Source organism: Mustela nivalis (assembly GCF_964662115.1).
Source record: "Mustela nivalis genome assembly, chromosome: 14".
NCBI classification, from domain to species: domain Eukaryota; kingdom Metazoa; phylum Chordata; class Mammalia; order Carnivora; family Mustelidae; genus Mustela; species Mustela nivalis.
In genome coordinates, this window is record NC_139033.1 from 65,989,655 (window position 1) to 66,014,404 (window position 24,750).

Genomic DNA, 24,750 nt, shown 5'->3' on the forward strand with positions numbered 1-24,750 from the left:
TATGTGCTTGGGTGAGTGCTGTGAAGTGTGTAAACCTGGTGATTCACAGACCTGTACCCCTGGGGATAAAAATATATGTTTATAAAAAATAAAAATTAAAAAAAAAAAAGGTCTTAAGGGGGAGGCGGCTGGTGTCATCCTAGTGGGATGTCCTTGAGTAACATTCCCAATTTTGCCCTCCACCTTTGAAAAGGAAAATACCACATATCACCCATTCAGTCAAAAAACGTGTTTCCCAGCTCTTTCCCAGGAGGAAAACGTAACAAACAAAACAAAACAAAAATACATTATTAGAAAATAAAAGGAAGAGAAAGAAAAGAAAACCTAAAACGACTAAAATAAAAATGAAAATAACTATTTGGAAGGGTGGAAGGAGGATGGGTGAATTTTTTCCTCCTGTTCCATCCGCATCACCAACGTCTGTGCTGTACCGATGGTTGGGAGTCCTCTGATGCAGACCGCGCTCTTTTGGAAGATGTGAGAGGGGCGGGTGCGTAGTGCGTATATGCGGATGTGAGTGTGGGAGTATTCTGTGGGATTCGTGTGTGTGTGTGTGTGTGTGTGTGTGTGTGTGTGTAACAGGAATGCGGATGAACGTGGAAAGCGTGGAGAGGGCGGGTGCGTGGACGCCAGTGTGCTGAACGCGGAAAATGTGCGCAGCGTGGTGCGTACACTGGTGTGTGTGTGTGAGGCTGCGGATGTGTGAGCAATGTGGTGTGTTTGTGTGCGTGCAGAGTCCGCAAAACACCAGCGGAGTACTGCGTGTGCGGGGTAGGCGAGCGGCGGGCCGGAGCGGGTGGGTGCGTGCGCGCGCGGACCACAGCAGGCCCACTCCCCAGGGCCCCGGCGGCCCCGTCTCCGCCCCGCCCCGCCCCCGGTGGTCCCGCCCCCGCCCTCCCCGCGTGGCCCGGTCTGAGGCGGCGGCGGGAGCGCGCGGCGCGGGAGACCGCCCCACTGCGGAACGCGGCGGGGAGGGGAGGGCGGGCTGGGGCGGGCGCCCCGGGCCGGAAGCGCCGCGGTCTCGCTGGCGTGGCCGCGGACATGTGCAGGATGTCCTTCAAGGTGAGCGCCGCGGGCTCGGGGAGGGAGTGCCGGGTCGGGCGGAAGACCTCCGGCGGCGGGCCCGCACCAGGGGAGCTCCCGGGGTGGCTGGCGCCGGGGGGCCCGCAGGGTGGAGTGAGCGCCGCCCTGGGTGCTGGCGGGGGACGGAGGGAAGGTACCGGGCGATGTGGCTCCTGTGGTTGGTGGTTTGGCGGTGTGGGCTTTGCTTGAAAGGCTTTCGGTACTTGCGGCGGCAGGTCAGGAGAGCCCGGCCGCAAAGCGAAGGGGCGGCGGGGACCGTCGCCGGGGTAACGGGCGGGGGCGGGAAGAAGCCCGAGGTCAGCGCTGTCCCGTGGCCGCGCCCCGGGGAGAGACCCGGGCTGCGGCACCAATTCCTGATCCTGGGTTCTCCTTTCTGAATGCCAGCGGCACCCCTGTCGCCTCCTCTCCAGAGCACTTTTTGGACGCTGAAGCTGAGTGCCCAGCAGAATGGAGCTGCCGCTGATTACCTGGCTTCAGTGTCCAAAGGAGTCTTAAGAGTTCCAGGTCATTCCATTTAATCCTCACATTTCAGGATGAAAGTAACGGTACTTGATTTGCCTCTATTGAGAGGTCCTAATAAAAATAATTAAAATGTGTTGAGCACTTAAAATGTGCCTGACTCAGCCAAGGGCGTCTGGGCGCACCTTCTGAATCCTCAGGAAGATCCGTGAAATGGTACTTTCGTGTGTTTCTCGCCTTTTTTTTCCCCCCCTTAAAGCAAGAACACTAAAACATGGAAAAGTTAAGTAACTCATCACGGTCCTGCAGCCAGTAAATGAATGGTTTTAACATTGAAACCCTAATGTGTCTAGCTTCCATCTCCTACAGTAACTCCTATAAAGAGGACTGATATGTTGAGATTTGCATGTTAGAAAGATCTCTGGCCACAGTTTGAAGAAGGGAGGCAGAGCTGGGGTCCTCTTGTTAAATGGTAGGGACTAGGGAACAGGTATCTGGAATGGAAGGAAATAAACAAATGTGAGTGACTTAAAAAATTTTTAATCCATGAAATTCTGTAATTGATGTTTTTCCTTAAGTTAGGGAAGACTAGAGAGGTAAAGATAAAATGTTTGGTTTGAGACATGTAAAGTTTAAGGATAGACGGAAGTCCAGAAAGAGATGTTGATTAGATCTACATACTGGGAACGCCGGAGTATAGTCTAGGCAGGAGGTAGAGATGAGATATAGGAGTGAGCAGTGTTAGGTGGTAATTAAACCCGTGAGAATGAATGTGATTGCCCCCCTGAGACCATGTAAAAGTGGAAAGCAGAGCACTGAAGACAAAATCTCTAAGATCAAACTTTGAGAATGAGCAGAATAAGAGAAGCCCATTTAGAAAACTGAAGAGCAGTCAGCAATGTATGAGAACAATCAGAAGCATGTGCTGATATGGAAGCCAAGGATCTCTAATCCTTTGGTAAAGATGGGGAGGAACTCAGTGATAAATACTGCAGAGAAATCAAGCTGGGAATTAAAAAGTGTCCATTGTGTTTAGTAACAAACAGCCACTGGTGACCTTGCTCTGAGCAGTTTTAGTGACATGCTGGCTTCAGGAGCTTGATTGCAATAGCTTCAAAAGAGAGTGGGTAGGAACCACCAGGGTCTAGAGCTGTTTCAAAAAATTCTGCAAGAAACAGTGGCCACAGTAGGGATTTGGAGTTGGCCAAGGGTTTGTTTGCTTTAAAATGGTAGAGACGTGACCATCTTTAAATGATGACAAATATCCCAACAACAAAAAGACAATAACCCAATTTAAAAATGGGCAAAGGAGGGGCGCCTGGGTGGCTCAGTGGGTTAAAGCCTCTGCCCTCGACTCAGGTTCTGATCTCAGGGTCCTGGGATCTGAGCCCCTGCATCGGGCTGTCTGCTCAGCGGGGAGCCTGCTTCCTCCCTCTCTCTCTGCCTGCCTCTCTGCCTGCTTGTAATCTCTGTCAAATAAATAAATAAAATCTTAAAAAAAAAAAAAAAAACGGGCAAAGGAGATGAACAGACGTTTCTCCCAAGAAAATACACCAATGGCCAATAAGCACCTGAAAAGATGCTCAATGCCTTTAGTCATTAGGGAAATGCACATCAAAACCATAATTAGACATCACTCCATACCCACTAGGATGATTATAATCAACAAAACAGTGTCAGGTGTTGGCAAGAATGTAGATAAAGTCAAGTCTTCATATCTCCATGGTAGGGGTACAAAGTAACGCAATCATATTAGGAAACAATCTGGTTATTTTTCCAAAAGTTAAACGTAGAGTTACCATATGACCCAGCAATTCCCCTCCTGCATATATACCCAAAAGAAATGAAAATGCATGTTTACGCAAAAACTTGACACAAATATTAATTTTGTTATTCATAATTGCCAAAAAGTAGAAGCAACCCAAATGCCCATCGTTTTGTTTATCATTGATAATAAACAAAATGTATGTATTAGCTTGAGCTGCCATAACAAAATACTATAGAGTGGGTAGATTAAACATCAGGCTTTTTTTTTTTAAGATTTTATTTATTTATTTGACAGAGAGAGAGAGAGAGAGACAGCGAGAGCAGGAACACAAGCAGAGAACCCAATGTGGGGCTCGATCCCAGGACCCTGGGATCATGACCCTACCTGAAGGCAGACGCTTCATGACTGAGCCAACCAGGCACCTGAACAGCAGGCATTTAATTTCTCACAGTTTTGGAGGCTGGAAAGTCCAAGATCAAGGTGCTGGAGATTTGCTGTCTGATGAGAGATCTCTTCCTGGCTTGGTAACAGCCACATTCTCACTGGATCCTCCTATTGAGAAAGAAATCTCTGGTGTCTCTTTCTTTTCTTTTTTTTTTTAAGATTTTATTTATTTATTTGACAGACAGAGATCACAAGTAGGCAGAGAGACAGGCAGAGAGAGAGAGAGAGAGAGAGGGAAGCAGGCTTCCCGCGGAGCCGGGAGCCCGATGTGGGGCTCGATCCCAGGACCCTGAGATCATGACCCGAGCTGAAGGCAGCAGCCCAAACCACTGAGCCACCCAGGCGCCCCGTCTCTTCCTTTTCTTGTAAGAACACTGATTCCGTCATGGGGGCAGTACCCTCTTGATCTCATCTAACCTAATTACCTCCCTAAAGGACTCACCTCCAAATACTGTCACATTGGAAATTAGGGCTTCAACATATGAGTTTGGGGGCAAGGAGGGACACAAATCTTCAGTCCATACCATGGTGTATCCACACAATAGAATATCATTCACCATAAAAAAAGAAGTAAACTGTGACACATGCTATAATGTGGGTGAACCTGGATACCATTATGTTGAGTAAAAGAAGCCAGACCCAAAAGGCCACATATTATATGATGCCACTTATATGAAATGATCAGAATAAGCAAATCCATAGAGACAGAAAGCAGATTCTTGGTTCCCTGGGGCTAGGGAAGAATCGGGGGATGGAGAGAGATTGTTAATAGGTAGGAGGTGATGAAAATGTTCTGGACTCATGATGATAATGCAACCTTAGGAACACACTAAAAACCACCGAATTATATGCTTTAAAAGGGTGAATTTTGTAGTATGTAAATCAGAAAATAAGTAAGTATTTGAAATGATGATAGGGAGGCTCAATGGAGGGGATGGCTGAGCTGAGTGAGGAAGCATGCAGGAGGGGGGCGAGGCAGAGTGTGAGAGCATGGCTTCATTCCTTGTAGGGGTTCCCCCAGACAGGTGGAGAGGAAACTCTCTTCCGTTGGGGTTAGAGGAAAGCAGGTGAGGTTGAGCAAACCTTATCCATGTTTTGTAAAGTGAAGGCCAGGATGAGATCAGAATTGGGGTGGGTAGGAAGGGAAGTGCCAGAATTTGCCGTGAAGAAGGGAGAATGACGAGGACGTGACAGCTATTAGGCGAGGCGAGGCACAGGAGAAGTAGGTGGGATGGCCTGAGTCCTGAAGGAGCAGAGGTTTGTATACTTGACCGGAAGGGCGGTATCTTCAAAACAAGTGAGGAGAGCCTAAGAGCATTTTCCCCTCGGGGCTGGTGTGGGAGAAGGCTTAGTCCCCAACAGCTGGGAGACACCTGGAGCTTAGAGCAGGGAGACAGAGGAGACACTGTGTTAGGTTAAGGACATGGAGTTGATTTTTCACGAAGTGGACTTCCGCACAGCACACAGGGAAGGCCTGAGGGCAAGGGAAGCAGAGTAGCACGCCCATCAACAGAGCCTGCACTAGCCCTAGCAGGCATACCATCAGGCATATTAAAATGTGCCCTCTGCCCAAGATGATAGACTTCTTATTGTACATTTTTGGAAGGGTGTTTATTATATTGCTATTAAAGCAATTTAGCCATGAGTAACATTTAATTTATATTGGCCCATGATTTTTCTGCAGTGTCCATATATAATAATTCTTGTGCAGAGAGAAAATCAGACCTACAAATTATTTTCATGTGCCATTAATATTTTATGAATACCAAATTTAGCAGTGAATAGAGTTGACAAAGATGGTACATTTTCTAACTCTTTTATTGATTCACTTTGATTTTAGAGCCATAGATTAACTTTATTTTCACAAGACTCTGAAAGTCTCATAGGCCTCGTCCCTGGGTCTCCAAAGCGGTTGGCCGAGTCTGTGGGAGGTTCAACAGAGCATCACTAGTCACAAGTTAGCCTCGTATTGATAATGTAGAGTCACGGCGTGTAGAGCTCTTTGCTTCTGAGCCATACAGACCCTTTTGCAGCTCCTCCTTGCTCCATTAAGCTATCAGCAATCACCGGTCTGCCTCCAGTAAACTTCCTCTTTCCAAATTGGCAAGTTCTCCTCCGTTCTGGTTGGGAAAACAGACACGTTTGTTAGAATTATTTTTTAAAGTAAAAGCAAACTCAGAGTGCAGGTCTGCGCCTTTTTGTGGAATAAAGGTCACAGATTTCAGTCTACCAACTTGTGACTCTGTAAATGGCTGTATCAGGACTTACTCTTCAGGCCTGAGGTTGCCAAAAACCTAACACAATGAGGAAGGAGACTCTTCACGTGGTGAAGGAGGTCACCACCACAGAGGAAACATCGCTAGAGATAAAACCATGCCTGCATCTTTCTTGAGCACGTCTTCCCGGAGAGGACAGAGTGTCTCAATACCATGTTTCACCTTGGTCTTAGAAGCTGCTCATGGCTGGGCTAAAAGTAGGGGGACTTGTATTTTCCATCCTTGTTCTGAAAGTACGTAAATCATCTCATAATTGGCTTCAGTTTACCTGTCAGCTAAAATTATTTGAACTACAGGAAAATAAATTTACAAAGCCACATATGTTTTTAAACAACTTTATTGAAACATACCATATAACTCACCCATGGAAAGTGTTCATTTCAGTGGTTTTCAGTATATTCAGAGTTGTGCAACCATCAGCACAATTTTAGGATGTTTTGATCATCCCCCCCCCAAATAAATCACATGCCCATTAGCAATCACTCTCTATCCCTCACTCCAAACATCCCAGCTATAGATAACTGCTACTCTACTTTCTATCTCTATAGATAAGCCTATGCTTGACATACATGTCTTAGACCTTCCACATGGTCTCGAGTTCTGAGTTTGGAAATGTTTACTGACCTCTAAGGTAGAATGCTTGGCGCAAATCACGTACTTTTTCTCTCTAGTTTCCCATCATCATTAGAAGTGTAACAATACAACATAGGATTTAGGCTTCTGTAATGTTTATCAAGCATTCTGAAAATTTCAAGTACTTAGCATGAAGGGGACAATGTGTTAAAATAGCCAGTGACAGGGTGCCTGGGTGGCTCTGCCATTAAGCATCTGACTTTTAGTTTCGGCTCAGGTCATGGTCTCAGGGTCCTAAGATCAAGCCCCATATCAGGCTCTTCACTCAGCATAGAGTCTGCTTGTCCTTCTCCCTCTGCTCCTACCCCTGCTCTCACTCTCTCAAATTAATTTTAAAATCTTAAAAAGAATAGACAGTGACATCGCAAAAGTGTCCTTTTGCTCATGGCTTCTCAGTCCTGCATTCTATCCTTATTTAATGTGGCTGCTAACATCGAAGAAATTCATTACTAATGTTCTCTTGGTGGAATTAACAATCGAAACCCACAGTATTCTAAACCCTTTTTTAAACTGATGGTTTAAATCTCTACCCCCTCTTAGCTTTTAAACAGAATTCCAGTTCTGTACAAGTAGCAATTTCCCTTCTCTTCCCGTCCTTCCTGTGACTAATTGCTGGTAGTGTAATAATGAACAGAGCATGAGCCAAAATCCTGCCAGTAAAGGGGAGAAAAGGAAAAGAAAATATGGCATATGTGGAAGTTTACACTTAGTTTTTCTCCCAGGGTATAAGATATAAAACCTCAGACTTGACTTGGAGTTGAGTTTGAATGCCGTTTCTATTACTTCTTAACTCTATGACCTTGAGTGATTTGTTACTGTGCCTCATTACCTCATCTTTTTTTTTTTAAGATTTTATTTATTTATTTGACAGACAGAGATCACAAGTAGGCAGAGAGGCAGGCAGAGAGAGAGTGGGGGAAGCAGGCTCCCCGCTGAGCAGAGAGCCCGATGCAGGGCTCAATCCCAGGACCCTGGGATCATGACCTGAGCCGAAGGCAGAGGCTTAACCCACTGAGTCTGGCTCAGGTCATGATCTCAGGGTCCTGGGATCGGGTCCCGCATCGAGCTCTCTGCTCGGCAGGGAGCTTGCTTCCCTCTCTCTCTCTCTCTGGCTGCCTCTCTGTCTACTTGTGATTTCTCTCTGTCAAATAAATAAATCTTAAAAAAAAAAAAAAAAAGAATGGGATTATGTGTGTACATGGGTGGCTCAGTTGGTTAAATGTCTGCCTTCAGCTCAGGTCATGAAACCAGGGTCCTGGGATCAAGCCCCATGTCGGGCTCCCTGCTCAGCGGGGAGCCTGCTTCTCCCTCTCCCTCTAACCATTTCCCTGCTTGTGCTCTTGATGTCTCTCTCAAATAAATAAATAAATAAAATCTTTTTAAAAAAAAGAATGGAAAGAATAAAAAAACTCCGATGTCATGCGGCTGTTCTGGGAATTAATGCATCAGAGCAGTGGAAGGACACCCAGTACAGAGCAAGATGGCAGTGTTGGTTGGAGCTGCTGTCCTCCTGATGTTGCGACCTACAAGCCTGCCTGAGCGAGGCTCACCGGCCTCACTGTAGAGATCAGAAAAACCAAGAAAGAGGTTAAATAGTAAAGCATTTCCATGTGCATCATCTCCTTCAAAGGCTAAAGGACTTGCCCCTCTTTCACTCGCCAGTACTTATGATGATATGCGTTTCAGGCCGGAGGAGATTTGGAAATTATCAAGCCAAGGTGATGTGCATCGACCCCAAAGAGAAGGGAGGTCAGGGGACTTGGAATGAGGTAGGGAAGCAGGCCATCGGGGTCAGTGCTGCCTTATTCCTTGCTTTCTACAGAATTCCTCCAGAGGCCGGCCAGTGGGATGGCTAAAAGGGCAGCCCCAAGCACCTGACGGCCTGGGTCTGAAGCCTGCCTGTCATTTTTCCCTTAGTTCACCTGAGCAGTGGCATAGCGACAGTGCCCACCTCTCCGAGCTCTGGTGGGGGTTCAATGAGGTAGTATGTGCGGAGCAGGTACCAGCTGGTACACATAAGCACTAAGTCTTAGTGCAAGATAACTGCCCTCCACTGACTGTGTCCGCCTTAGCAGCGTGGTAGGAGAGCTTAGCCATGTTTATGGTGGTCATTTCCCCACAACACCCCTTAGGCACTGAAAGCGGGTTCACAGCTGATCTCATCATTTTCCCCCAAAGCCTGTCCTTCTTACAGCATTCCCCACTTTTGGGAATGGCACCATCTCAACCAGGCACTCAAACCAGAACCCCAGGGGTCAGTCCAGGGGCCTCCTGCCACCTTCTCCTGCGTATTCGGTCGCAGACCAAAACTGTTCAGTTTGGTTCCTTAAAATTTCTCTAGTCTCTCTCATTCTCCCACCCCACTATTGTTGCTTGAGCTCTGGCCCTCATTTTCTCCTGCCCTGTCTATACAATAGTTCCCTAACCCTATAGACACCAACCTCAGTCCGGCTCCAGGCATCAATCCATTCTCCCTGAGGCTGCCACAGGGATCTTCCTAAAACACAAAACCAATAGTATCTCCTCACCTTAGAGCTCTGCCTTGGCTCCCCAGTGCCCAGGCAAACCCCATAGCACGGCACAGCAGATCCTTCAGGATCTGGCCCTGTCTGCTATCAGTCCCTTGACCTTTCTCCACTCCCATCCTTCAGTCCAGCCCTTCTGAGCTAAGGACAGTTCCCAGCACACTGGGGTGAGCCTCCATGTCTTTGCTTCACTGCCTTGTCTGCCTGAGATGCTCTTTACCCAGCTCTCTGTTCATCTTTGGAGACTGTTTTCGAGAATTCCTTCTCTTTGAAGCCATTCCTGGCTGCCTCCTTCATAAAGGCTCAGCCATTCTCTGCTCTCACAAGTAACCTGCATTCCTGCTCTAGTACCTGGGATTACATCTGCTGCCTATTGGCATGACTTGCTTACCTCCTGGGCTGTAAAGCCATTAGAGCGGAGATCAAGGTTGACTCATACCCCTTATCCTAAACCCTGGTCAGTACCACTGTCCCTAATATAGGCCATTGACCAAGCAAATGAATTTCAAAGGACTGTGCATTTATAGCTAGCATTTCTTGAGTGTTCGTCATCAAACTGAATTGACATGTATTCTTTCCTTTAACTCTCCAACAGCACATGGTAGAGGCACTATTCCTGGCATTATTAGTCCCATTTTAGTGGGACAGAGAGAAGTTAAATAACATGCCCCGGGTCACAGAGCTAGGAAGTAGCAGACTCAGGACTTGAACTCAGCTCTTTCTTAGCCCAAATCAACTCTCCTTGCCTCCACCTCCCAGTACATCAGACACTTGAAGGAGAATGAAATCTGTCTGGCTTTTCAAAAAGCTCAGTTTCTAAAACCTTGTGGGAAACCAAGGAATCTAGCCCTGACAGGAGAGAAAGCCCTGAGGCTATCTTCAAGGCCAGAGAAATTATTATGACAATAGAAGCTTGTGGTTTCCAGAGGTTTTTGAAAATAATTTGAGGTTAAAGAGAAACAACAAAATCACTAAAAATGATTTACAATTTATTACTCTCAAGTCTTCCTGTTTCAGAAAAAGCCAGCAGAGCTGCTCCTGGTACGAATTAAGTTCTCTTCCTAATTCACCCTCCAGGCTTCATTTTGGCCTTGTGCAATCTCCCTATGGAAAGGGCATTGTTTTGTGATTTTTTTTTTCTTTCTTTCTTTTTTTTCTTTTTAAAGATTTTATTTATTTATTTGATAGTGAGAAAGAGAGAGAGAGTACACACATAAGTAGGGGGAGCAACAGGCAGAGGGAGAAGCAGACCTCCAGCTGAGCAGGGAACCCGATGCGGGGCTCAATCCCAGGACCCTGGGGTCATGACCCGAGCCGAAGGGAGAGGCTTTAACTCACAGGCACCCCAGTTTCGTGATTTCTGATACAAGTCAGACCTGGCTGGCCATCACTTCAGCCAGTCACCGACAGCTGTAATGGGGGACCCAGCCTGGTACAAAAGCCGCCAGCCCTGGGTGTGAAGGTCACCATTGCAATTTGGCCTGAAAACTGGAACCATAACATTTATGCTTTTAGGGAAAGCACATTGTTCATCCGGAATTTGAAGGGATTTTTGTTTTCCTCCTACCTGAGCCAGGAAACTATTCAAAGTATGTTTGCAACGTGCTTAGCACTCCCTACTTGTCCATGTTCTCCTCCAAGCACGCACGAGAGCACTAAATTGTGGGTGAGCTGAAGGACTGCAGAAAAGAAATCCTCATACCAACAAATACCCGCTTCATGGTGCTCTCACAATGCTCTCACTTTAGATGGCTCTGTGGACAGGCGCCTGGCTGGTTCAGTGAGTAGATGAGACTCTTGATCTCAGGGTTGTGAGCTTGAGCCCTGCACTGGGTGTGAACATTACTTAAAAATTTAAAAAAAAAAATTGATTATCAGATGGCTCCTTGTTGTGGGTGACATTGTTGTGTTTTCTTTTTAACTTAGCATAGGTGAGTAAGATACTAAATTTACTACTTTATCAGTATATACTTTACTACTTATCAGATAATAGCACATAAAAGGGGTTGGGGTGAGATGGGTGTTTTAAGCCCACCCAAAACATGCTTTTATTAAACAATTTGAACGCTAGAAAATTTCCTGAGGCCAGAAAAATTCTTCATAGTACCAATACTCAATTTAATTTTGCCTACTGATTCTAACGTTCTAAAGAAAAGTGGACAGAGGGGGAAAAGCTAGTACCTGTAAGCATTTATGATGTGTTGGGTACTGTATTCACCAATTAACCTACATCATTTAATCCTTACCTAAAACTTCAAGGCAGGTGGTGTAAGACTCACCAAGGCCAAGTCACTTGCCCAGGGCTAGGGTTGAAACCCAGAGCTGTCTGGTTCCAGAGCCTCCCCTCCACCCTCCACCCCCCACCCTCCCCTGGCTTGGACTCTTCTCTATAGACCCAAAACAAACTGTTGTGTTTTAGGAAAGGCAGCTGTACTTCAGTCAACTCTGCCACTTTGATTTTTGAAGAACTGTTTGCCAGCTCTATTCCTTCCATAGGATGATTCCAACATTAACTTTGCAACTTTAAGGCAGCAGTGGAAAGAAAGATCCGTATGAGGACATGTAACAGTGTTTTCTGCCCAGAGTTCCTAATTCTTCACTGAATCCTCTGGCAAGTTTCCAGCAAAGAAAATTAGGTGTAGGGCACAGGGGAGGCCTTGACCCAGAAAGCTGGAATCAGATAGAAAGCTGAGGGCTTAGAAAAAGTGTGGTTTGGGGAGGTCAGAATTGGGAGAGATTTCTCTCTGCTTAAAGGGGAAGAAGGATTTAGGAATGTTTCAGGGAGGAAATAGCACTTAAGCAGAGCCTTAGTCTTGAAGGATGGGGGAAAACTCCTCTCAAGCAAAAAGGAAACTGTGAACAAAGACACAGAGGCAGGAAAGTGAGAGCACTCGTGGGAAATAAGATATTAATAGTGCTATATTATCAACAATGCTGCTCTTTGTAACAACACTCCCGTATCTGGTACAAAATAGAATGTGTTCCATAGCCAAGTATGTTACAGTCCTCCGTCGCGGGAGGAGCTGTCTTTTCCATGCTACGACACATCCGGAAATTCTGCTTTTTGAATGGCATATCTTTGCGTAGAAGCACATTAACGGATGTCAACTTAACGGATGTCAAGTTTAAGATCCTGTCTCATTTTGCTTCTGCAGAAGGAAACTCCACTTGCCAACGCCGCCTTCTGGGCAGCAAGGAGAGGCAACCTGGCCCTGCTTAGGCTGTTGCTGAACAGCGGTCGAGTGGATGTGGACTGCAGGGACAGTGTACGGATGGATTCCTGCGGTATATGCATGCCAAGGGCACGCCATTTCCCCTGCCGGCATGAGAGCAGCTCCCGAATACATTGCCCTTTACGGTGCTTACCTACTCGCTCTGTATGCTTGCTTTATCCTTTATAAAGTCCAGGGTACCTTGGTGAATGTAAAAACATATTCGGGGTTAGGGGGCACTGGGTGACTCCGTGGGTTAAGGGTCCAACTCTTGATTTCTGCTCAGGTCGTGATTTCGGGGTATGAGATGGAGCCCCAAGTCAGTCTCTGTGCTCAGTGGGGAGTCTGCTTGGGATTCTTTCCCTCTGCCTCTCCCCACGACTCACATACTTTACACGCATATGCGCTCTCTCCTCTCTCAAATAAATAAATATTTAAAAAATTTAAAGACATATTAGGGAAACCATTACATGCCGAAAACGGAAAGCAACCACAGTAAGGAAAGAGGCACTTCACTGGGAATTAGAATTGGCAAGGTCCAAGAAGAAAAGCGTTTTTAGTCACAGAATTCAAACCAACGGCTTCCATGGGAAGTGGAGATAATTCAGACTGCCGTGAGTGTGTAAGTTGGGTTTTTCTACAAGGAGAAGAGAACTGAGAACAGAAGCCGCCACCCAGCCTCTTACCTTTCATTATCGTTGCAAACATCAGTACACTCACTGGCGAGTAAGGGTCTAAAGATGGATACTACTGCCCACTGGCAGTCATCATCTGGGAATGATGGTCCCTCCCCAGACAGAAGCAGGGATTCCTCTGTACTCAGCAGGGCGATGCATCGTGAGGGATCAGGAAGACTGAGAGACTGAGAGAACAAGTATTTGTATTTTAGGGATAAAGATGTTTTCAAGGGAGCCTTATAGTTTTCCCAAAAACAGGATGTGGCATTTCCAACTTGTATTGCACAAGTTTGGTAAGTGCGATCAGCTGCACCCTGAGATATCCGGGTTGGCTCCATTTTGCCCACTGGGGGCATCGGTGTGCAGTGTCTTGGGTCTGCACCTCCAGACCCACCCAGACCCCTCTTCAGCTGGCTCTGTGTCCCAGAGCCTGAAAGGTAGGGCCTAGTGGACTTGCTTCCCTCTGGCCTCCATTTGGGGTGGCCATGGGAACGCTGGTAGGAATCGAAGGGCAGGAGGACAGGGATGTCGGGGAACCTGGTGGTCCTGCTCTGTCTGGCAGCAGTGCTCTAGTTCTGTGTCCTGGGAGTCACTGCCCTCCCCCACCACCCTGTGCCTTCAGGCTAGGCTGGCAAGGGAGCCGGGTTGCCGCTAGCTCCCAGTCCAACATTGTTCTTGTAGTGTCCTGTGCCCGGGGCACAGCTTTAAAAATCACTAAACTTTCTTCCAGCTATCCCAGTGTGACTACGCCCTCTGCTCCTTGCTGGGACCCAGACTGATATGAGGTCAGGCATCTGTGAACTTGTCACACCAGTCATACATGGGTCTTCTGGGCAGCAGTGCCACACTGGGCCATAATGGCATAGGAGCTCTGGTTTTCATTAGGGCCTCACCCCCTGATCGTAATGATGACCACGTTTCCTCTTTTCCTTGAAGTCACCTTTTCTCAGCCACCCCTATAACTTTTTCCTGACTTTCAGTGTCCTACGGGCCACCTCTCAGTGCTACACACATTCTGCCCCCAAGATAGTAAGTAACCCGTATTCTCAGCCTCCCCAGCATCCTTTCCTCCTTGGAAAGTGTGTGACTTGTCCTGCTACCTCCAATCCCCTCAGAGCTCATCCTCTGTCTCTCTTGGTCTGCTATCTCAATCAGAAATTTTGCTTCTATGAACAATACTAATGTGTTGACTCTTCCTCATTTGAAATAAAAACTCATTTTATGGGGCACCTGGTGGCTCATTGGGTTAAGCCTCTGCCTTCGGCTCAGGACATGGTCTCAGGATCCTGGGATCAAGCCCCACATTGGACTCTCTGCTCAGTGGGGAGCTTGCTTCCTGCCCCCTCCTCTCTGCCTGCCTCTCTGCCTACTTGTGATCTCTCTCTCTGTGTCAAATAAATAGAATCTTTAAAAAAACAACAACAACAACAATGAAACTCATTTTATTCACAGCTTTCTGGAAGAATGATTCCTTAACCCAAAGGAGTGAGTCTAATTGCTGGGTCATAGGATAGCTCTATTTTTTGAGGAACTTCCACACTGTTTTCCGGAGTGGCTGCACCAGCTTGCATTCCCACCAACAGTGTAGGAGGCTTCCACTTTTTCCCCATCCTCACCAACATCTGTCGTTTCCTGACTTGTTAATTTGAGCCATTCTGACTGGTGTGAGGTGGTATCTCATTGTGATTTTGATTTGTATTTCCCTGATGCCCAGTGGTTTTGAGCATCTTCTCATGCACAATATTAGGTATTTACCCAAAGGATACAAAAATACAGATTCAAAGAGAAACATGCACCCCAGTATTTATAACAGCATTATCAACAATAGCTCTCTGTGGAGAGACCTCAAAAGTCCATCAATGGAAGAATGGATGAAGAAGATGTGGTATGTGCACAAGCACATGTGTGTATGTTAATGGAATATTACTCAGCCATCAAAAATGAAATCTTGTCATATGCAACAAAATGGATGGAGCTAGAGTGTATTTTGCTAAGTGAAATAAGTCAGTCAGAGAAACACAAATACCATCTTGATCTCACTCACATATGGAATTTAAAAAAGACAACAGATGAACATATGGAAAGGGCAAAAAGAAAAAAAGGAGAGAGGGAAACAAGCCATAATAGATCCTTTAAAAAAAAAAAAAAAAGATTTTATTGGGCATCTGGGTGGCTCAGTGGGCTAAAGCCTCTGCCTTCAGCTCAGATCATAGTCTCGGGGTCCTGGGATGGAGCCCCATGTTGAAGAGCCTGCCCCCCCCACCTGTCTCTCTGCCTACTTGTGATCTCTGTCTGTCAAATAAAATGAATAAGTAAATCTTTTTTAAAATAAAAAAAAAGATTTTATTTATTTGAGAGAGAGGACACAAGTGTAGAGGAGGGGCAGAGGGAGAGGGAGAAGCAGATTCCCCACTGAGCAGGGAGCCTGATGCAGGACTCAATCCCAGTACCCTGGGATCATGACCTGAGCTGAAGGCAGACGCTTAGCCAACTGAACCACCCTGGTGCCCCAACAGACTCTTAGCAGTAGAGAACAAACTGAGGGTTGATGGGGGATAGACTATCTGGGTGATGTGTATTAAGGAGGGCACTTGCTATGATGAGCACTGGGTATTGTATGTAAGTGATGAATCACTGAACTCCACTCCAGAAACCAATATTGCACTGTATGTTAACTACCTAAAATTTTAATTAAAAAATAAATTATTTAGGGGCGCCTGGTGGCTCAGTGGGTTAAAGCCTCTGCTTCCGGCTCAGGTCGTCATCCCAGGGTTCTGGGATCAAGGCCCACATCAGGCTCTCTGCTCAGCGGGGGGGGGCTGCCTCCTCCTCTCTCTGCCTGCTTGTGATCTCTGTCTGTCAAATAAATTTTTTAAAAATCTTTAAAAAAATAAATTATTAAAAAAATTTTAAAAACAATGGAGCAAGTCTAGATGGTAATTTCAGACAGCTTGTTGATTTTGAAAGGGTATGTAAGGTTGGCGGTAACAGAAACAGAAAGATATTTGGGAGCAATACAGGACTTGGTTCCCCTTGAAATTTCATTGGGAGGATTTCTACCTCCTTCAGGTGCCACCTGGACATAGAGTCTGGGTTACAGAATGACCCAGGTGGTGAATGACCTCAGACTAGTCCTACTCTGGCCAATGGGACCCTACATCTGGTCCACCTGGAACTCCGAGGAGAGCGGATGCAGTGCAAGGAAAGGATCTGGGGCTCTCTTGGGAACTGCTCCCAACCTCAAGTTCATGGCCATGCTCAAACTTCCAACAAAAAACATTTCAAGTATGAATTCATTATCTGTAGGCCACCCACAACACAGCAAATCCTTGATTTGCTAACATTTCACCTTCATTCCTATATTAAAGTGGTCTTCTCATGATGTTTACATTTTTTGCCTCCTTTATCTCTCTAATGCACAATAACCATCAGATGAGCACTGGCAAGCTCCCTCTAGCCTTTTAAGACGTATGAAGGTCATTGTAGTGTTTGTTGTGGTCTTCGCCACATTTATATCCACTGTATCCAATGTTCAAAATCAGTTGGTTTTAAAAGGTACATTTTAACATTAGCCAGTGAAATAAATTAACCTTAACCTTTAGGAAATTATAGTTTGTCCAGCCTGATAATTTTGGATATAAAGGAAACATTTTTGTCTAGCTTAATAAATACATCAACAGATACTACTACTTCATTCTCTTTCTCCTTTGCCTCAACCTCTTTTTCTCAATTGACCATGATGTGAAGTTGAAATACAATTTATAAAGTATTTTTATATTTTGTTTCATTCAAGGCACCTTCCTTTAAAGCAGATGCATATAACACTTTTTATCTTTCTTTTTAAATATCAAAATTTAAGTTGCTCTGTACTCCTTGTGCCTCATGATTGATTTTTATTTTGAAGCAAGTATAACCTGTATTAAAAAAAGTATAGCCTGTAATAAAAATTTTTTTCTCACCTCTCATGGAAAGGATGAATAACTGTTTATTCAGATTGGATTTCTTTTTAAAATTTAATGTGTAATTAACATGCAGTGTTAGTTAATTTCAGGTGTATAGTATAATGCTTCAACAAGTCCATATATTACTTAGTCTCATTAATATTAGTGTATTCTTAATCCCTTTCACCTATTTCACTCATCCCCCAACCATCTCTCCTCTAGTAACCATCAGTTTGTTCTCTGTAGTTAAGAGTCTGTTTCTTGGTTTGTCTCCTTTTTTCCTTTTGTTTGTTTGCTTTGTTTCTTAGCTTCTACATATGAGTGAAATCATATTGTATTTACTTTCTCTGACTGCCTTATTTTGCTTAACATTATACTGGCCAGATCAATCCATGTTGTTGCAAAGGGCAAGGTTTCATTCTTTTTTACGGCTGAATAATATTCCTGTGTGTGTGTATAGATATATAGATAAGTATCTTTTTTTTATAGGTATCTTCTTTATCCATTCATATATTGATGGACACTTGGGCTGCTTTCATATCTTGGCTGTTGTAAATAATGCTTTAATAAACATATGGGTGCATATATCGCTTCAAATGAGTGTTTTTGTATTCTTTGGGCAACTACCCAGTAGCGCAATTCCTGGGTCCTAGAGTATTTCTATTTTCAATTTCTTGAGGAATCTACATACTATCTTCTACAGTGGCTGCACCAATTTGCATTCCTATCAACAGTGCATGAAGGTTCCTTTTTCTCCATATCCTCGCCAATACTTCTTTTGTGTGTGTGTGTGGTTTTGATTCTAGCCATACTGACAGGAGTGAGGTGGTATCTCATTGTGGTTTTCATTTGTATTTCCCTGAGGAGGAGTGATGTTGAGCATCTTTTCATGTGTCTTTTGGCCATCTGGATATCTTCTTTGGAGAAATGTCTGTTTATGTCTTCTGCCTGTTTTCAAATTGGATTATTTGATTTTGGGGTGTTTAGTTGTATGACTTTATACATTTTGGATACTAATCCATTATCAGATTTGTCATTAGCAAATATCTTTTCCAATTCAGTAGGCTTTTAGTTTTGTCTGTTGTTTCCTTTGCTGTGCAGAAACATTTTATTTTGATGTGGTCCCAATGCTTAATTTTTCCTTCTGTTTCCCTTGCCTCAGGAGACATATCTAGAAAGATGTTATGGCTGATGTCACAGAAACTACTGTCTGTGCTCTCTTCTAGAATTTCTATGGTTTGAGGTCTCATATTTAAGTTCTTAATCCATTTTGAGTTTATCTGGGTATCCATCTGGGTATGATGTAAAGAAGGTGGTCCAGTTTCATTCTTTTGCATGTCCCTGTCTGGTTTTCCCAACACCATTTGTTGAAGAGACTGCCTTTTTCCCATTGCATATTCTTGATTCCTTTGTCAAAGATTAATTGGCCATAACACCATGGGTTTCTTTCTGGGCTCTCAATTGTGTTCCATTGACTTATGTGTTTATTTTTGTGCCAGTACCATACTGTTTTGATTCCTACAGCTTTATAATTTAACTTGAAATCTGGAATTGTGGTATTTCTAGCTTTGTTTTTCTTTTTCAAGATTGCTTTGGCTATTCTGGGTCTTTTGAGATTCTGTACAAATTTTAAGATTACTTGTTCTATAGAAAATGCTTTTAATGTTTTTATGCAGATTGTGTTCAGTCTATAGATTGTTTGGGGAAATATGGACATTTTAACCATTTTTTTCTTCCAGTCCATGAGCATGGAATGTCTATTTGTTTGTGTCCTCTTCAGTTTCTTTCATCAATGTCTTATAGTTTTCAGAATACAGTTCTTTCTCATCCTTGGTTAGGTTTATTCCTAGGTATTCTATTATTTTTGGTGGAATTGCAAGTGGGACTGTTTTCTTAATTTCTCTTTCTGCTACTTTGTTATTAGTATATAGAAATGCAAATGATTTCTGTACATTGATTTTGTATCCTGCAAATTACCAAATTCATTTATCAGTTCTAAAGTATTTTTTCACTGGAGTCTTTAGGATTTTCTATGTATAGTAGCATGTCACTTGCAAATAGTGAAAGTTTTATTACTTCCTAATGAATTTTATGTCTTTTATTTCCTTTTTTTGTCTAATTGCTGTGGCTAAGATGTCTAGTACTATGTTGAATAAAAGTTGTGAGAGTAGACGTCCTTGTGTTGTTCCTGTATTGGGGGGAAAAGCTCTCAGTTTTCCCCATTGAGTATGATGTGCACTGTGGATTTTTTCATATATAGCCTTGATTATGTTGAGATATGTTCCCTATGTTCCTACTTCGCAGAGGATTTTTTATCATGAGTGGATGTACTTCATCACATGCTTTTTCTGCCTCTATTAAAATGTTCATGTGGTTTTTATCCTTTCTCTTATTGATATAACATATCACATTGATTTGCAAATATTGAACCTCCTTTGCATCCCAGGAATAAAACCCACTTGATTGTAGTGAATGATTGTTTTACTGTATTGTTGGGTTCTGTTTGCTAATATTTTTTGAAGACTTTTGCATCTATGTTCATCAGACTTAATGACCTGGAGTCATTAAGACTTTTTCTGTAATGTCTTTATCTGGTTTTGGTATCAGGGTAATGCTAGCCTCACAGAATGAATTTGAAAGTTTTCCATCCTCTTATATTTTTTGGATAATTTGGGAAGAATAGGAATTATCTTGAATTGTTTGGTAGAATTCACCTGTGAAGCCATCTGGTCTTGGGTTTTTTTTTTTTTTAAACATATAATGTATTATTTGCCCCAGGGGTACAGGTCTGTGAATCATTGGCTTACACACTTCACAGCACTCACTATGGCACATACCCTCCCCAATGTCCATAACCTAGCCACCCATTCCATACCCCCCTACACTCCAGAAACCCTGTTTGTTTCATGGGACTAAGAGTCTCTTATGGTTTGTCTTCCTCCTAATCCCTTCTTGTTTCATTTTTTCCCCCCTACTCCCCATGAACCCCTGCCCTGCCTCTCAAATTCCTCATATCAGGGAGATCATATGATAATTGTCTTTCTCTGGTTGACTTATTTCACTCAGCATAATGCCCTCTAGTTCTATATACAATGTTGCAAATGGCAAGATTTCATTTCTTTTGATGGCTGCATAGTATTCCATTGTATATTTATACCACATCTTCTTTATCCATTCATCTGTTGATGGACTCTAGGTTCTTTTTATAGTTTGGCTACTGTGGATGTTGCTGCTATAAACATTCAAGTGCATGTGCCACTTTGGATCACTACATTTGTATCTTTAGGGCAAATAGCCAGCAGTGCAATTGCTCGGTTGTAGGGTAGTTCTGTTTTCAACTTTTTGAGGAAACTCCATGCTGTTTTCCAGAGTGGTTGCACCAGCTTGCATTCCCACCAACTGTGTAGGAAGGTTCCACTTTCTCCACATCCTCACCAGCATCCGTCATTTCCTGACGTTAATTTGAGCCACTCTGACTGGTGTGAGGTGGTATCTCATTGTGGTTTTGATTTGTATTTCCCTGATGCCGAGTGATGTTGAGCACTTTTTCATGTTGGCCATTTTGATGTCTTCTTTGCAGAAATGTCTGTTCATGTCTTCTGCCTATTTCTTGATTGGATTATTTGTTCTTTGGGTGTTGTGTTTGATAAGTTCTTTATAGATTTTGGACACTAGCCCTTTATCTGACATGTCATTTGCAAATATCTTCTCCCATTCTGTTGGTTGTCTTTTGGTTTTGTTGATTATTTCCTTTGCTGTGCCAAATCTTTTGATCTTGATGAAGTCCTAGTTCATTTTTGCTCTTACTTCTCTTGGTTTTGGCGATGTTTCTAGGAAGAAGTTGCTGCAGCTGAGGTTGAAGATGTTGCTGCCTGTGATCTCCTTAAGGATTTTGATGGATTCCCGTTGGACTTTTGTTTGTTGGGAGTTTTTTGATTACTGATTTAATTTCATTGCTGGTAACTGGTCTATTCAGATTTTCTATTTCTTCCTGTTTCAGTTTTGGTAGGATATATGTTTCTAGGAATTTAAATAATTCTTTGTATTTCAATGGTGTTCATTGTTATTTCTCCTTTTTGACTTCTGATTTTATTTTAATCCTCTCTCTTTTCTTTTTGATCCTGATTTCATTGATCTGTTGTTTTTTTATTTACTTTATCATCTATTTCTGCTCTAATCTTTATTATTTTTTTCCTTTTGGTTTTGGGTTTTGTTTGTTTGTTTGTTTCTCGCTCCTTTAGATGTTAGGTTAGGTTGTTTATTTGAGATTTTTCTTGCTTTCTGAGATAGGTCTGTATTGCCGTATTGCCATATACTTCCTTCTTAGAAACACTTTTGCTATATTCCAAAAATTTTGGACCTTTGTGTTTTCATTTTCATTTTTTTTCTTTGTTTTTGCTTTCTTCCTTAATTTCTTCATTGACCCATCCATTATTTAGTAGAATGTTATTAACTTCATGTATTTGTGCTCTTTCCAGATTTTTTTTCTTGTGGTTGATCTCTAGTCATAGCATTTTGGTCAGTAAAGAAGCATAATATGACTACAATCTTTTGAATTTGTCAGTATTTGTTTTTGATGTAATATGTGATCTATTCTGGTGAATGTTACATGTACACTTGAGAAGAATGTGTATTCTGCTGTTTTAGAATGGAATATTCAGGATATATCTGTTAAACCCAACCAGTCCAATGTGTCATTCAAAGCTACCATTTCCTTGTTGATTTTCTGTTTTGATAATCTGCCCATGATGTAAGTGGGGTGTTAAAGTCCCCTACTCTTATTATATTACTCTCAGTTAGTTCCTTTATGTTTGTTATTAACCTTTTTATATATTTGGGTGCTCCCATGTGCTGCTTGCACACTGCCCAGGTGTATACATGTTTATAATTATTATATCTTGTTGGATTATCTCATTATTATATGGTGTCCTTCTTTGTCTCTTGTTATAGTCTTTTTTTCAAAGTCTACTTTGTCTGATATAAGTATTGCTCCCCAGGCTTTCATTTGACATCCATGTGCATGATAAATGTTTCTCCATCCCCTCACTTTCAATCCGCAGGTGACTTTTGGTCTGGAATGAGCCTTCTAGGCAGCAGATAGATGGGTCTCGTTATTTGGATTTTTTTTTTTAAGATTTATTCATTTATTTGAGAGAGAGAAAGAGAGAGAGCATGAGTGGAAGGGGCAAAGGGAGAGGGAAAGAGAGAATTTTAAGTAGGATCCATGCCCTTGTTGTTCCTTCAACAAGGAAATGGTAGCTTTGAATGACACATTGGACTGGTTGGGTTTAACAGATATATCCTGAAGGAATTTTCAGTAGGTTCCAGTGCAGAACCTGACACAGGGCTTGATCTCAAAATCCTGAGATTCTCAAGTCCAGTGAGTATCTTTTGGAATTACTTTAAATTCCCTATCAGGCATATTACTTATCTCCATTTCATTTAGATTTGTTGCTATGGTTTTGTCCTGTTCTTCCATTTGAGACATATTCTTCTGTCTCTTCATTTTATCTAACTCTCTGTGTCTGTTTCTGTTTGGAAAGTCAGCTATGTCGCCCACTCTTAAAACTAGTGGCCTTGTGAAAAAGAGCTCCTGTAGCATCCTGCAGTGCAATGTCCCCTGTTTCCAGTACCTGGCACTGCAGGGGGGGGTCTCCCATGTGTGTTGTATGTGTTGTGTGTCCCCTGCTGTTGTGGCTGAGCCACTTTTTCCTTCAGCCCAGGAGAGTCCTTGCTGTTTTGTGCAGTGTTTGGTCCTGGTGATTTTTGTGGGCCAGTCTGGGGCAAACCCAGGCTTGAGTTGAGTCAGACCAGTTTGCCAAACATGCAGTAGCAACAAACTGCAGGCTGCTTTCCCTGTGTTGTCTGCTGAGATGCTTTCACTGGCAGGTGGGGCCTGCGGTCAGACCAGCTGTCTGCACCCAGCCCACTGCTGGGGCCCCAGTACGATTGCTTGTGTGGTTACATTTCCCTCTCCCCAGGGCAGGAGTCACTTTGGAGTGCCACTGACCCTTGCTCGGGCTGCTTGTACACTGCCTGGTTTGTGGGTCTGGTTTGAGTGGGTTCCAGGCAAAAGCACACCAGAGGGGGCAGATCCACAGCCCACACAGGGGGTAGTGCATGTCAGCCAGTTAGGTAGTGAATATCCATGCTTCACTGGTCCCTGCAGATGGTCATGGGAATTTGCTTGGGAGCAGGAGAAGGAAATGGTGCCTACCAGCCCCTTTGCTCCTAGAGAAGTCTTCCAAGGATCCCTGCTCCTCCAGCCATTTCTGAGACTAGTAAACAAATCTCCTTCCCATGTACCCCAGGCATTTTTTAAACTACTGCTTCTGTGCTGTATCTCTGTCGGCTGTTTGTGGTGCTGTTTTTTTAAGGGTGAGGACCCAGTTTCCTCTTGCCCTCCATCCTCTTCCAAAGCTGAGCCACTGATTTTTAAAATTCCAAGGACTCCTGGCTAGGTCAGTCAGTAGAGCATGCACCTCTTGATCTCTGTGTTGTGAGTTTGAGCCCCGCGTTGGAAATAGAGATTACTTAAAAATAAAAATCTTAGGGTGCCTCCGTCAGTTAGTTGTTGGACTCTTGATTTCTGCTTGGGTCATGATCTCAGGATCATAAGGGGGAGAAGCAGACTTCCTGCTGAGCAGGGAACCCAATACAGAACTCGATCCCAGGACTGGAGATTATGACCTGAGCTAAGGTAGAGAGAGGCTTTACTGACTGAGCCACCCAGGTGTCTCTCTCTCCCTCTGCTCCCCCGCCCCCCCCCCCAACACACACAGTGTATGCACACGTGCGCTCTCTCTCTCAAAAAAAAAATTTTTTTTAATAAAATAAAAACCTTTAAAAACTAGATAAAAATGAAATTCCAGGCTTTCAGTCCTGCTGGTTATAAGAACTCGTGAAATTTGGATCCTCTGTCTTTCAGAACCAAATATTATGGGGATTCATTGTCTCTGGCGCAGGCTCCCCAGTGTAATAATCTGTCTCCCTCCCTTCTTCACAGCTCTCTCCCCACCCAACTCCCCTCACCCTGCATACAGCAGTGGTCTATTTACCTCCCCATGCATCTCTGCCCTTCCTACCCTCTTCAGTGTGACCTCTTCTCTACCTTTAGTTATGGAGTTGATTCTAGTCTTCAGGTCGTTTTCCACGTTATATACAACAATGAGAGTGTCATCTATTGTAACTCCCATTGTATACCTATCTATACTCCACTGCATCTGTCAGACACATCTATCTATGTGAGCTTAGGGTCCTCCTACTTCACTATCATCCCAGCGATCTTCCAGATTGGTTTTAAATCAGATTCTTCTATCTGTAATCTAAATAAAAATTGTTCATGTTCAGGAGGAAGTTAGTAATACCAACTTCCACATGTCATTCTAATCCTGGGAAATACAGAGGAAGGTGTTCAACTTGATAATGGATGGTACAGCCTAACGAATGTCTAACATTCAAATACCAAATACGGTCTCATGGAAGCAGAGAAAATAGAGAACACTTCCATGAAGCCATTAGTTTTTATTTTTTTACCTCTACCTGTACTTTTCATACATAGCAAATAAGACTTTCCCAAAATTCGTATTGAGATTCACAGAAATCAACGAAAGCCAAATGATGACCCAACATTTACTGAAGTATCAAAATATTATAATAGCTAACACTTACTGAATTAATAGCTAACATTACTATGCTAAGCACATTGCCTGCATTATCTCATTTACCCATT

General features: G+C 43.5%; 1 protein-coding gene across 5 annotated transcripts in view; it reads left to right on the forward strand.

Annotated features, from left to right (window-relative positions):
* Window positions 1-920: 920 nt before the first annotated feature.
* The window catches only part of ANKRD29 (ankyrin repeat domain 29), a 57,025-nt gene continuing 33,195 nt past the window's right edge, over window positions 921-24,750 (forward strand). The window contains exons 1-3 of one of the 5 annotated variants that reach the window (XM_082697283.1): window positions 944-1,062; window positions 1,468-1,587; window positions 12,344-12,473. In XM_082697283.1, coding sequence (XP_082553409.1) covers window positions 12,435-12,473 — 39 coding nt within the window. In that variant the 5' untranslated portion in view covers window positions 944-1,062; window positions 1,468-1,587; window positions 12,344-12,434. Of the gene's footprint in view, window positions 1,063-1,467; window positions 1,588-12,343; window positions 12,474-24,750 lie in introns of all 5 variants that reach the window. The other 4 variants (XM_082697284.1, XM_082697282.1, XM_082697287.1 and 1 more) reach the window with 4 other exon arrangements.